Below are 13,380 nucleotides of genomic sequence, written 5' to 3'. Positions count from 1 at the left end.
CAAAGCCTCACCTCATGTTACGGGGGGCTACTTCAGGCGTGCACACAGACATTATACAGGCATTTGCGGTAAAATAGGTGGGCGAGTGCAGACTGGGAAAGTGTTACCTCATGTTACTAGCTCATGTTACGGAGGTGACTTCAGGCGTGCACATGGAACTAATACAGGCATCTGGGGTAAAATAGGTGGGAGAGTGCAGACTGGGAAAGCCTCACCTCATGTTACGGGGGGCTACTACAGGCATGCACACGGACATACTACAGGTGCAGTAGGCAGCATTATAGACACTTAATGGGCATGCACAGATAGGTGAATCTTCTCCTCAAGGAAGGAGGGGCAAAAGAAGAACATTACAATGAGGGAATGAAGAAAACAGTAAAAGGGTAGGCAAGCTTCTACGTACTGAGAGTGATATGAATGAGTGAGTAGCGCTTGGATTTATGTTTTTGGAATCACTAATCCCTTGCAAATACTTAACTGAAGCAGAGATTGGAAGTAACCACAACGCAACATGGTTGCAGCTTTATAAAACAACCTGAATACATATTCTAGAAGCACTAATAATGCTTATTTGAACAAACTAATACAGTACCACCAAAATACTTTTGCATTGCCAAGAGAACCGCTCACTTTTCGTAGGAGTTGGAGTTTGCCAATGCATCATCCTATTTTAATCACTCCGCCGCAAGAGCCGCCGTGCGGGGTGCTGCTGAGCTCCAGCACATTGATGGCTGCAACCAGGAACACAAGAGCCTGCCCACAGCGGTGCTGTAATTTTTCATTCTTTCTCTTGGCACGTCGGCCTGGATTCACGCTGTCCATTTATACAGTATGCGCAAAATTGATCTATGCATACAGAGCACTGCCAAGCTGGGCCACTTCTTTGTGAATTTGCAACATGGGGATAGGAGCATTTATTCATGCAACCATATAAAAGTCAGAACTGTTGGATGCAAGCCACTGGTAAATGGAGTTGGAAGCATAAACGTGTAGGTGTATGGTGGCCTGCAAGAAGCCCTTACTTACAGTTAGCTGTGATCACGCATCCCGCCAATGAGAAGATCATACTGTCCTCCAGCACCTGCAAAAGTGGGAGAATCAAAGAGCAACATTAGGAAATGCTCGTGGAGGCTTCTATTCCACATTCGCCAATGCAGCATCCACTCAACCTCCATGCAAGAATGGAGATCCACACCTGCATGATTGGCATCTTCTAATGATGTAATAATTCCTGGGTGGGATGTGCCAACAGAGACCAACCACACCTTACATGCAAACTAAAACCACTAGAAATAAAAGATGAGAACTGACAAAGGAATTGACAAGGGAAACGCAGAGTCAAAGAGATGGCAATTAGTCAGCTCTGACTTTGCCTAATTGCAAGCATTACACGGAGGGCCAGTGCATGGATCCTGTTCAATACATAACTGTTGACGTCCCCATTTCAGGCTTTAAACAGGGTTAGTCACAGAGGCTGAACAAGACTTGAGCACAAATAATCACTTGGAAATAATGAGGCATGCACAGAAGGTTTCTGCGCGCAGCTTGGCAGCGGGCCTGGTAATCACTGCGGTCTCAATTCTGTGAACATTCCAAGCAAGTCATTTGATTGGCTAAGTTATTTTCCAAAGCAGCAACGGTGCCAAATTACATTCCTCAAAAACAAAAGCAGCAAGATCAAAATGTAGCCTCTTCCCCACGCTTTGCTTCGCATAGCGCTGGGAATTGTACACATTAGACACAACTTGCCTACAACAGGATAATGAGAGTTGTGTGTCCGCCTTCTGGGCAGACCAAATCTCCCAAGTCTACTGTGGGCAAATGACTGGTGCTCAAGTGTCTAAAAATACCTGGAGAGTCCTTATAATGCAGGTACAATGTGTAACGCGTGCCAATACAGTCCAATTGTTCTATATGTCGCTCACATTCAAGTCATACTTGATGCTGGAAGAACAAAACAAAGGGTTGATGTGAAGGAGCTACAAGTAGCCTCTGGCTGTTGGACCTCAGCTAAAAAAGAAGCAGCTACTTCTGGAGCACAAGGAGCTAGCATTGCTGCTTTCCCATCAAGTAGAAAAGCAAATGCATGTATGTGTGATGGAGTGCATACGGGAGCACTCCAAAAGTAGTAATGTAATACAAGAAAAAAGGGAACACTTTCATCCAAGTTCCTAAAATGATGCCCAGAAACATAGTGAATGAATGGGTGATAATACTTAGCATTACACTTATGATCAACTGACCTATTTCCATCTGCTGTGATTGTTCTGCAGTCAGTACAAATGTGAATTGCAGCATTTATTTTTTTTAACAGGGTGGGGGCACGTCCCCTACCTTTGCTACCTCACCCTCTATACCACTTCCACTTCCCCTGGTATTGGGGGTGACTTAGGGGAAGTGTAAACTGCTATGCGACAGTGTAAAATGGCAGAAAGCCCCAAAATGTGATTAACACTTGACTGAGGTGTTGTAAATTCTAAATTTCATATTGGGTCAATTTTTTAATCACATTGCCTAGTTTTGCTAAGCCAAAATAAAATCTCAACCAGAAAATGTGATTAAGATCTCAATCATGCATAAGTGCAATAACAGCCAACAACCAGCTCCCAGTTATTTTGATCAAAGAGTGGGTTCCACCTTGTGATTCACTCCAAAATGCACACCCGAAATTTTATTTTACTGGTCATTTATTATGCGCCTATAGACGTGTCTTAAGGCGCAGCAAGGCAAGGTGGGGGGGGGGGGGCGATCCTAGTAGGCCTTGTACATTTGGATTGTGCAAGTGCAGGTTTTTTATAACACGCTTAATCCCATGATCGGTTTCAAGCGCGGATCCGGGATTGAAAGGAACAAGTTTCTTACCTGTAATTGTTGTTCTGCAGCATGGGGGGCTGATATGGATTCACATGCTCATGAATATTCCCCGTCGTCAGGCTGGGAATTCTCAGTAAAGAAAAAATCAGTTTCAGTTTCATTTCTGAACTGTCTTTCTCCTAAAAAAACATCACTGAGCTCTGGGTCATACTGCCCCAGCCAATTACTGCCCTCTACCTAAACCCTTCCTCTGGCAGCCATCTTCAGATTTGGTAGCACGTAAAGTGGCAGTAGGACCAAGAGAAGAACCGCAGAGGGGTAGGCGGGAGGGTTCGCATGTGAATCCATGCCAGACCCATGCTGGAGAACAACAGTTACAGGTAAGTAACTTGTTCCTTCTCCAGCATGGGGTCTGGCATGGATTCACATGCTCATGAATAAATAATACATAGCAGTACACACATGCACAGCCACGAGAGGTGGCAAAGGCTCATCATAAGCATCTCTCACCTCCTCACCAGGCTCACCTTCAAGCGAACAGGTTGCGCAGCACTGTCTGCCTGACTCTGGACTCCTCCCTGGAATCCCTGTCGACGCAGTAGAATCTTGTGAAGGTGTGCATCGACCTCCACGTATTAGCCCTGCAAATGTCCAGCAGGGGCACACCAGACAGGAACGCCATAGTTGCAGCGATCGCTCTGGTCGAAACGGCTCTCGGACGGCCAGTCAACGGTCGGTTTGCCAACCGGTCACAATGGGTGATGCAGCCGGAGAGCAACCTGGAAATGGAAGCCTTGGAGATGGCCATCCCTTGGTTCACAAGGCCAAAGTTCACAAAAAGTTGTGACGTCTTCCGGAAACTCTTTGTGCGGTCCATGTAGAACTACAGCGCTCTAGCCACATCCAGCGAGTGCAAAGTCCTCTCGGCCGGCGACAAAGGCGTCGGAAAAAACACAGGCAACACCAAGGGCTCATTTAGATGAAAGTCTGACAGCACCTTGGGCATGAAGGAGGGGTGCGTCTGCAGCACCAGCCTTGTGTTGGGAAAATTCAAATAAGGTGGCTTACAGGACAGGGCCTGAATCTCACCCACTCGTCATGCAAAGGTGATAGCCACGAGGAACGCTGTTTTCCACAGCAAGAAGTTCAGTGCAACTGTCTGCATAGGTTTCGAATGGAGGGCCCATGAGCCTAGTTAGCACCACATTGAGTTCCCACGACGGGGCTGGAGCCTTCACCGGCGAGAACGAACGGAACAGTCCTTTAATGAACTCCTTAACCAGACGGTGTGACCATAGCGATGACCGTCCCGGAGATATGGTGTAGCGGGGGATAGCCGCTAGATGAACTTTGATGAAGCATGGGCCAGTCCTGCCTTTGGCAATGACAGCAAATATGGCAGCACCTGCGGAGCCGTGACCCGCAGAGAGTCGATCATCTTTGCACTGCACCAAACGGCGAACCTCTTCCATTTAGGTTCGTAGCATTTAAGAGTGGACGATGACCTGGTCTTGGCAAGCACCTTCTTGCAGTCCGCTTGAAGGTTGTAACCCCGAATTCCAATCCTGCAGGAGCCAGGCCTTCAGATTCAGCAATCCTGGGTCATGGTGCAGGAGTGTGCCTCCTTCCCTGGTGAGAAGATCTGCGACCACCGGCAGCTTGACTGGAGGGGCCGCTGACATGTCGAGATGGTTTGGGTACCATATCTGCCTCGGCCACAGCGGTGCAACGAGGATCATCCTGCACCAGGACCGTCTGAGTTGAATGACTAGTCGAAGAAGCAACGACAAAGGAGGGAACGCATACAGAAACAGGCCGTCCCAGGGGAATGAGAATGCGGCCCAATGCTCCCCGCCTGGGGAAACCTGCTGGTGAACCTCCGGCACTTGGTGTTCATCACTGTTGCAGATAGATCGATCTGGGGATTGCCCCATCTGCGGAAAAGGTGATCCACTTGGTCCTGCCGAAGCTCCCACTCGTCGCAAGAGAGCAGCTCCCTGCTGAACGAGTCGGCGACGGTGTTCTTCACTAATGCCAGATGAATCGGGATGAGGAACATCCCCTGGGTGGCGGCCCAGTGCCACAGGTCCTGCGCTTTCTTGGAGAGCGCCGGGGGATCTGGTGCCCCTCTGCTTCCTGATGTAAAACATTGTGGCAGTTTTGTCCGTGCAGACCCGCACCACCTTGCCCTTGAGGGATGGAAGGAAAGACTTGAGGGCCCAAAACACTGCCCGCAGTTCCAACACGTTGATATGCAATGTCTTCTCCTTCGGTAGCCACAGGCCTCTTGCGTGAAGACTTCCGGTGTGAGCTCACCATCCTTCCAGGGAGGCGTCCATCTGGACAGTCTCCTGGTGAGGTGGGGTCTGGAAATCCACACCTCCGGACAGATGTGCGCAAACTCACCACCACTGTATGGATCAACGGAAACTCTAGTCGAGTGTGATCTTGTCCTCGAAGCTTCCTGATCCTTTATCCAAAGGGTGTCGAGAAACTCCTGTAGCGGACGCATCCGTAGCCTGCGTAGCCGAATGAGGTATATGCATGACGCCATCATGCCGAGCAGAGACTTGATGGACCTCACCCTTGCGATCTTCAGGGCCAACAGTCGTTGTACTTTGACCAAGATGGCCATCATCCTCTCCTCCGACGGAGACGCCGGACACGACACTGCGTTGAGTCGGGATTTCAGAAATAGCGCGTCCTGCGATGGAATCAAGCAGGACTTTGCATAGTTCACTGAGAACCACAGCTCCATCAACAGGCGCACGGTCTTCGCCGTGTGGTTTCTCGGCAATCTCCTTCATGCCAGCCCGGATGAGCCAGTAATCCAGATAAGGGAAGACGTGAATCCCTGTAGTCGCAGCTGCGCCGCCACTGGCGCCAGGCACTAGGTGAAGACGCTTGGCGCCAAATTCAATACAAAGGGAAAGGCCTTGAATTGGTAGTGCTTCCCTTGCACCACGAAACACAAGAACTTCCGGTGTCCTTTGTGAATGGGGACGTGGAAGTATGCATCTTCTAAGTCCAACGACGATAGGAAGTCACCCTCTTCCAGCTTTCCGAGCACGTGCTGAAGAGTAACCATCCGGAATTTTTGGGACTTGATGTATTTGTTCAGTCGACAAAGGTCGAGAAGGGGCCTGCAGCCCCCGGTCTTCTTTCGGACGAGAAAGTACCTTGAGTACACTCCGGAGCCTCTTCGGGACGAGTCTATCGCGCCTTTTCTTAGCATGGCCCGAACCGCCAGCAACAGCTGAGGGACGTGGTTTTCCTGCCAGGCCACCGGTGGTATTCGGGGACACTTCAGTTGAAATGTCATGATCCCAGCACAGGGATACAGATCCCATTCAGAAATACTTGGGAGGCAGGGAACTTCATTTCCATCAGTGGGTCAACAGTGGTTTCAAGCTTGGCGCAAGAGGCATTTACATCACTCTTAGCATTATACCCATAGGCTCATTACACTTACATTATCTCCCTATCCTCAACATAGCCGCCGCTATTCCCATTAGATAACTCGCAGTGCATTGTACACCTGTAGCAGAGGGGGCTACTTAAGTCCCGTCTCCGCAGTAGCTCTCGCTTCACGTCTTCTCTGCTGACAGTGGGTAACGCTTCCAGCGATCTGACAGAACCTGTAAATAGAAAACGAGTCAAAGATATTAGTTCTATAGCAAAATCAACAGAATAGTAGAACATTTGTAAAGACTTACCGAACCGAAGTTCTGCAAGAATTTTCCTCAGTCTGCAGTAATATTCAAAGTCTCCGCAGCTCCTGTCAGAAGCTCTGTCGCAGCCACAGCATTTCTTCTCTCAGCAGCCTTCATCCGCTGTCACAGCGTATTCTTCCTAAAGTTTTCCTCAGCAGTCCCGCATCGTCCGAAGGTATTTTCTTCCACAGTTTCTCCAAAGATCTGCAAAACAAAAAGGTATTTAAAGAATGAACTTGTAAAAAGAAAAGAAAGAAGATGTTTTCATATGTGCTTATCTGAAGTCTCAACAAGGCTTTTCTTCGCTTATTTCTCACGGCGCTTACTTCTGAAGGCAGCTATTACTCTGTTTTTTTGACGAACTGACATAAATTAATGTTTCCTTAAAAAAACGAGTATAGCGGGGGCGTGGTCAGCCGAGGACCTGGACGGATGGTTCCTCGTTAAGCTCTGTGATTCCGTGAAACCCTGAGGCCCTTATACCCCTCTGGACGCACCGATAATCCAGCAAAAATGACCCACACAGCTACGAACACTTCAGGCACCTGAAGATGTCGCAATGCGGCAGTGATATAACATGGAAAAGAAGTTGCAGGCAATTTTTCGGTCGGTTCCTGCATTCGGACCTCGCGCCTAAATGGCGGCCGCCACTGGCTTCATGGGGGGGAAGAAGGTACGTAGCAACAATCCAAGTTCATGCAGTATCTAAGCGGCGCCACCCATGAGGAGTGGCACACCGAACACCCGGAGAACCCATCGCATACCTGGGTCGCATTGACAAGTCGGCGCCATAGCAGAGTCGGAGTGATCCGCGGCTCGCTGCCGCTCTCTCCCTCGATGCGTATCAACGAGGCGCCGACTGCAGCAGCACAGAAGCGGTACGCTTAGAGAGCCAATGCGCGAGCTCCAAGGAGGGGCCACAGAACGCATGAGCGGACACGCAAGGGAATAGATGCGGCTGGAAGGGAGGCGGATAAACGGCAGCCGCAGTGGAGGAACGCCCACAGCCCAGCAAACACGCGATGAACCGGGTGAGTGTAGTGACTGCGGCGGAGGTGCAGTGGCGAGCCCTAGGCGTAGAGGACTACGGGTGCGCCGTGGCTCACTCCCCGGAGTAAGAAACAGAAGGGGGTTGCATAGCCACGTATGATTGCACGGTAGAGCAGTGCAGTGCCTACCATTTAAAGCACGCGTTTGGGGGAGGAGCTTTGCTGGAGAGAGCGGAGGGGGTCAAGGAATGAGTAAGAGAAGGCCCTGAGGTTTAAAAGGAAGCCCTCAACTGCCATATACACTAAGGGCCCTACACCCAGCAGATGAAACCCGCTTTGGGTAAAGGAACAAATTGCCCTGCAAGGCTCTGCACAAAGCGAATACAGCGTTTCAGGAGAAGCTGGAACAATATCATACACCCAAGCAGAAATAAAGGGAGACAGGGCACTAAACCCACGGCAACTGGTAAAGGTTAAAGGCAGCACGTAAAATCCCTCACTGAGAAGCTGAAAGGGATCCCATACTGCAATAATGCACCAAGTGAAGTAACGATCCATAGAGCACAAAGTTTGGAAGCGCCCACATACAAGGCTCGCAAGACTCACGTTAATTAGTGAGAACTCCAAAGGCAAGGAACCTGGAAGGTCCTACTGTATCTAAGCTTCTGGTGTAAGCTGATTTTTGACTCTTGCGTCTCTTCTTTATCAAACATGTCCAAACAGGGGCAGAAGCAGAAAGGCTCGTCCTCTGGAGATATCCAGGCACTTATGCAAGCCACAGACACCCAGAAACGCACCCTACAGCAGACAACTGCGCAGGTACACTCTCCTATCCAAGAAGGCAAACTGACACAAGAGAACCCACCGCTACGCAAATCTGACCTGCTGGAGATGCTTAAAAAAGAGATGCTTAAAAAAGAGATTAGAGATAGTGCCTCTGACCTTGCCAAATCAATAGCTGATCTCAATAAAGGGATCATAGCAGTGGAAAAGCGGGTGGATGAAGCAGAAACGACATTGGCAGAACAAGGACATGAAAAGGATGTGCTGTCCAGAAGAGTCCAGGAACTAGAGCAACAACTAGACCGTATCCAAAACAAACAAGAGGATGCCGAAAATAGATCAAGGAGTAAAAATAAACGAATTCGAGGCATGCCCAAAATCAATCCCAGACTCTGAGCTTCAATGAACAGTAATTGAACTATTTCGACAAATATTGGGGCCAGACGATGAGGGACATAATTCTGGACAGAACCCATAGGGTCTACTCCACCTATCAAATCAATAGGAATTTGACCCCCAGATGTGCTAACCAGAGTACACCTGTATCAACTAAAAGAAGACATCATGAAGGCAGCTCGTAAGGCAGAACCCATCTGATTCCGGACAACAACCATTCAGCTCTATCAGGACCTAGCGCAAGCCACATTACAGAAGAGGAAACGGTTGCGAGTGGTGACGGACTGGTTAAGGAACAAGGCAATTTAATACCGATGGTTCTTCCCGAACGGACTCTGCTTTAACTGGGAGGGACAGCGATACACAATCACAAAAGAAGAATGGGAAGAACTCTTGAGGGACATGGAGGGGAAAAAAAGCACTACCGAAAGGAGGTCCCTGTCGGATCACCCTAGATAGCGAGACTCGGGAGAGAGAACATTGGAAACCAGCACAATCACACTTACGGGGCTATACAAAAGTACATAAGGAGATAAACTCGGGGTGATGATTCCATATAAAAGAGTAAAGTGCTGCTTGTAAGCTTTGAATCGTGACTGCCTATTAGCATTTGGAAGAAAGAAGCTGAAGGGTGGCCCTATGGAGGTAATAACCGAGAAGAGGGCAGATTAACTTTCACTAATGGGTCACCCTATTGAGGGTAAGAGGTTGGGTTGAGCGTGAAGATGGAGGCGACTGGGCTGGAGAGAGGAGAGAGTCAGAGGGCCTGGAGGGGGGGCTGGAAAGAGAGCACAGAACCCTTAATTCCTGGGAAAGTTAATTCCTGGTGAATTTTTAATTGTTTGAGAATTAATGTTACTTGTTTTTGGTATGATGTTTGGGGAAGTTGGGATATGGGAAGGGGAAAGAATTCCATACAAAACACAAATTGCGGTTGAGAATAAAGTTACATACATGCGGTGTCCAAGGGTTCAAGTGGAAAGGAGGCGGATTAATCATATGATGTCTGACCCCGAATATGGCCGACCTGACGTTTGTTACGCTTAACGTTCAAGGGCTAAACTCCCCTATAAAAAGAAGGTCCATCATGAGACAGCTGGGGGAATTACAGGCTTCAGTGGTGTGAGTGTAAGAAACCCACTTGCTACCGGAAGACGAACACAGATTGAGGCACAGGACTTTCCCAACACAATTTTTAGCCTTAAGTAGGACGAAAAAGAGAGGGGTGGGAATTCTCATAGCTAAAGGTGTCCAATTTGAGAAGCAGTTTGTTAAAAGGGATCCGCAAGGGAGATACTTGATCTTGGGGGGATCGCTAATGAAACAACAAGTGACTATGGTGGCGATCTATGCTGCCAATGAAAAGCAAGAGCGGTTCCTGATGGAGCTGATCCCAAAAATAGCAGGAAGGTGGGAGAGGTCCAATCCTTATAGGAGAAGATTTCAACTGGGTTAATAATGCCTCAATGGACAAAACTCTCCCAGCAACACCCAGCAATAATCTGAACAGGCGAGCTTTGGCTCAATTCCTCAGAGACTTACAACTAATTGAAACCTGGCGCTTCTTTCGTCCTCAAGAAAAGGACTACACTTTTTATACAGCAGCACATAAAGGATCCTCCCAGATCGACATGATCCTAGTCTCCGATACAGGCATCCCACAGGTCCCAGGGTTGGAGATTGGGGCGCGATGTATATCCGATCATGCACCGGTCTCTATGACCATGGAAATGCCACACTCAAGGTCATAAACTCGCAAACCATGGTGACTAAACAAACTGCTATTGAAAGATCTGGCTTTGAGAACAGACATTGAAAAAGTGCTGAGGAATTATTTCACTGAAAACACCACGCCGGAAACTGACTGGGGGTTACTATGGGATGCTAGCAAAGCAGTAGTCTGAGGGGAGTTTATTGCACACACAGTAAATTTCCTAAGGAGAAAAAAAAGAGAGGCAAGATTTAGAGACAAAAGTGAAGGCAGCAGAAGTGCAATATAAAGATAAAAAATCCCAAAAAGCTTGGCGAGAACCCAAACAAATCAAAGCTGCATTAGAGGCCCACTACGCATATGAATCCGCACAACTCCTCCTAAAAACAAAACAAATGTACTATATAAAAAGGGGATAAAGCCAATCAGCTATTAGCGGCCAAATTGAAAAAGCACAACAATTGCAATCGCATTACCCAATTAGCACATGCAGGGGGGGATGGAGATGGCCAAAGACGAAAATGGGATAGCGGAGGTCATGCATGCCTTTTATGTTAAGCATTTATCAGGGGATAATTTACAAAGGGAGATTCAAACGGAAATCTTGGCACAATTGGAAATGCCACAAATTACTGATAATGACAGACTGGAGCTGGAAGCACCTACATCAGAAGAGGTGGTGTGATGAGTGGTGCAATTCAAACTCTTTCTCCCCCACAAGCACACTCTCCTCACCTGAGCTGTCCGAGTTGTCGGTTTCTTGTAGACGTCGTCGTGCAAGGTAGTCTCTTTCCTTCTTGTGATGAATGTGCTTGTTACAGAGAGAAACCACAGTGACCGCTGGATAAACAGCTGTCCCGTGACTCCCCTTCCGGAACCAAGCCGGAATCAGGGAAAAACCCAAAAGGAAAAAACCCTGCCGAGCAGTGTGGACTCTTCAATCCCAGAATAGTCGCTGAAGAGAGCAATGGAGCGAGGCTGATTGTTGAGTAGAAGAAGTCCAATCGTCGAGTCAGGAGAGACAGAGGCTCCTTGTGGCAGTTTGAATAAATGGCAATGGCTCCAGAAAGAGGAAAAATAGTTGCGTAGCTAGCCAGCTCGGAGGAGCCAAAAAAGAGAGAAACGGGAAGAAATCCCGGAAATCAGAAGAGAGAGGGATAGAAAATAGGCACACTGGAGTACCGCCGGAGAAGCGGAAGGAAATGGAGGCGTTCCGAGGAAGGAAACAGGAAACACAGGAACAAACAGGAAACCCTCTGGCAGATCCAGCAGAGGATCGGAGTGAGGAAACCCAGAAACAGGAAGTGTCCAAAGTGGGTTGCAACGCAGCGACTACCCAGAGGCGGGGAGTTTAAATACTTCCAGCGGCGCTGCGTCACGTAACTGGGACTGATGACAAGAACACAGAGAAAGGACTAAAACACTCTACCTCTGTGTCTCCAGGTCCAAGGCGGATACAACCGCCAATTACGGCAATGGCCGTGACGGCGGATGACAGGTGGTGCGGGGAGTCATTAATGCACTGAATGGGAACAAATCCCCAGGCCCAGATGGCCTGAGTAATGCATACTATAAAACTTTCCAAAACGTATTGGTCGGCCCACTTACACACCTATTCAATCATATAAGAGACACTGGCCAAGTCACGGGGGGAATGAGTCCAGCCACCAGAGTCATTCTCTTAAAACCAGATAGAGACCCAATGGAGTGTGCAAGTTATCGCCCCATCTCTTTGCTAAACGGAGATGTAAAAATCTACTCCACTGTTTTAGCAGAAAGGTTAGCCAAAGCCCTCCCTAAAATAATTCACTCAGATCAGGCGGGCTTTGTAAGAGGACGCCACACATATTATATTCTCAGAGCAATAAATATCATAGAATGGGCACGAAAAACAGATCAGCCTATGTCTATAATAGCGCTGGATGCTTCTAGGGCTTTTGATAGTTTAGATTGGAGCTTTCTCCAGCTGGTCTTGGGAAAATTTGGATGTGGCCCGATTTTCTCTCGCATGGCACTGGCCAATTTCATACACCCATCGACAAGATTGATGATTAATGGCCAGCTGACCGAGAGCATCCCAATTCGTAAAGATACTAGACAAGGGTGTCCCCTTTCACCGCTAATTTTTGCTATGGCCATGGAGCCGCTAGCACAGGGAATACGAGCAGAACAGGGCATCCTGGGGGTGGACACCGGGACTTGTGGAACTCATAAAATTGCATTATATGCAGACGATGTCCTTCTCTTCCTGAAAGATACAGAACATTCTCTCCCTCACGCAATTACAATGCTAAAGAAATTTGCGGAAGTCTCAGGGTTCCATATTAATTACCCAAAATCTAGCGCACTTAATATCACAGAAAACCCAGAGAGGGTGGCAAGGTGGGAGGGGAAAAACCCACTAAAATGGAGTCAAGGACCCATAGACTATTTAAGCATAAACCTACCACCTACCTACAGGAAGCTCTATGGGACAAACATCCCGAGACTGTTGACAACATTGATAGATGACCTGAAAAGGTAGGATATGCAGGAACTATCCTGGTCAGCGCGGATAGCGGCAGTGTAGATGTGTCTCCTCTCTACGAGTGCTCTCCCATTGAAAATCCCACCCCCAGCAATCCAGAATCTACAAAAGAAAGTTATGGCCTTCATTTGGAAAGGGAAAAAGCCAAGAATCCCCAAAAAAGACCTCTTCCGAACACAAGCCATGGGAGGGTTGGGGGTGCCAGAATTTCGTAGATACCTTTGGGCAGCGCAAGTGGCACCAATGTTACAATGGCCCCCAAGGGAAAACCAGAATCGATGGGTACACCTAGAAAGGGAAGCAACAAAAACCCTATTGGAAATACTGGGATTCCTGCGCCCGAGACAGAGGGGAGGGAGGCACCTTGTTGGAAACAACGAAAGCTACCCTGTGGTACTGGGATAAGGCCGTACGGAGTAAAAAGCTAAAATTAGGGGTAGGCCCACT

The 13,380-nt window shown here is 48.3% G+C and overlaps 1 protein-coding gene across 1 annotated transcript in view; it reads right to left on the bottom strand.

Moving 5' to 3' along the window:
- Positions 1 to 13,380, bottom strand: part of CYP20A1 (cytochrome P450 family 20 subfamily A member 1) — a 516,898-nt gene that overhangs the window by 148,631 nt on the left and 354,887 nt on the right. The window contains exon 8 of the mRNA XM_069615523.1: positions 1,027 to 1,081. Coding sequence (XP_069471624.1) covers positions 1,027 to 1,081 — 55 coding nt within the window. The remainder of the gene's footprint in view (positions 1 to 1,026; positions 1,082 to 13,380) is intronic.

The sequence above is a fragment of the Ambystoma mexicanum genome, chromosome 9 (assembly GCF_040938575.1).
Source record: "Ambystoma mexicanum isolate Mex_15411 chromosome 9, UKY_AmexF1_1, whole genome shotgun sequence".
Lineage (NCBI taxonomy): Eukaryota > Metazoa > Chordata > Amphibia > Caudata > Ambystomatidae > Ambystoma > Ambystoma mexicanum.
Note: the sequence above shows the minus strand (reverse complement) of the source record. Positions and strands in the feature narration are given on the sequence as shown.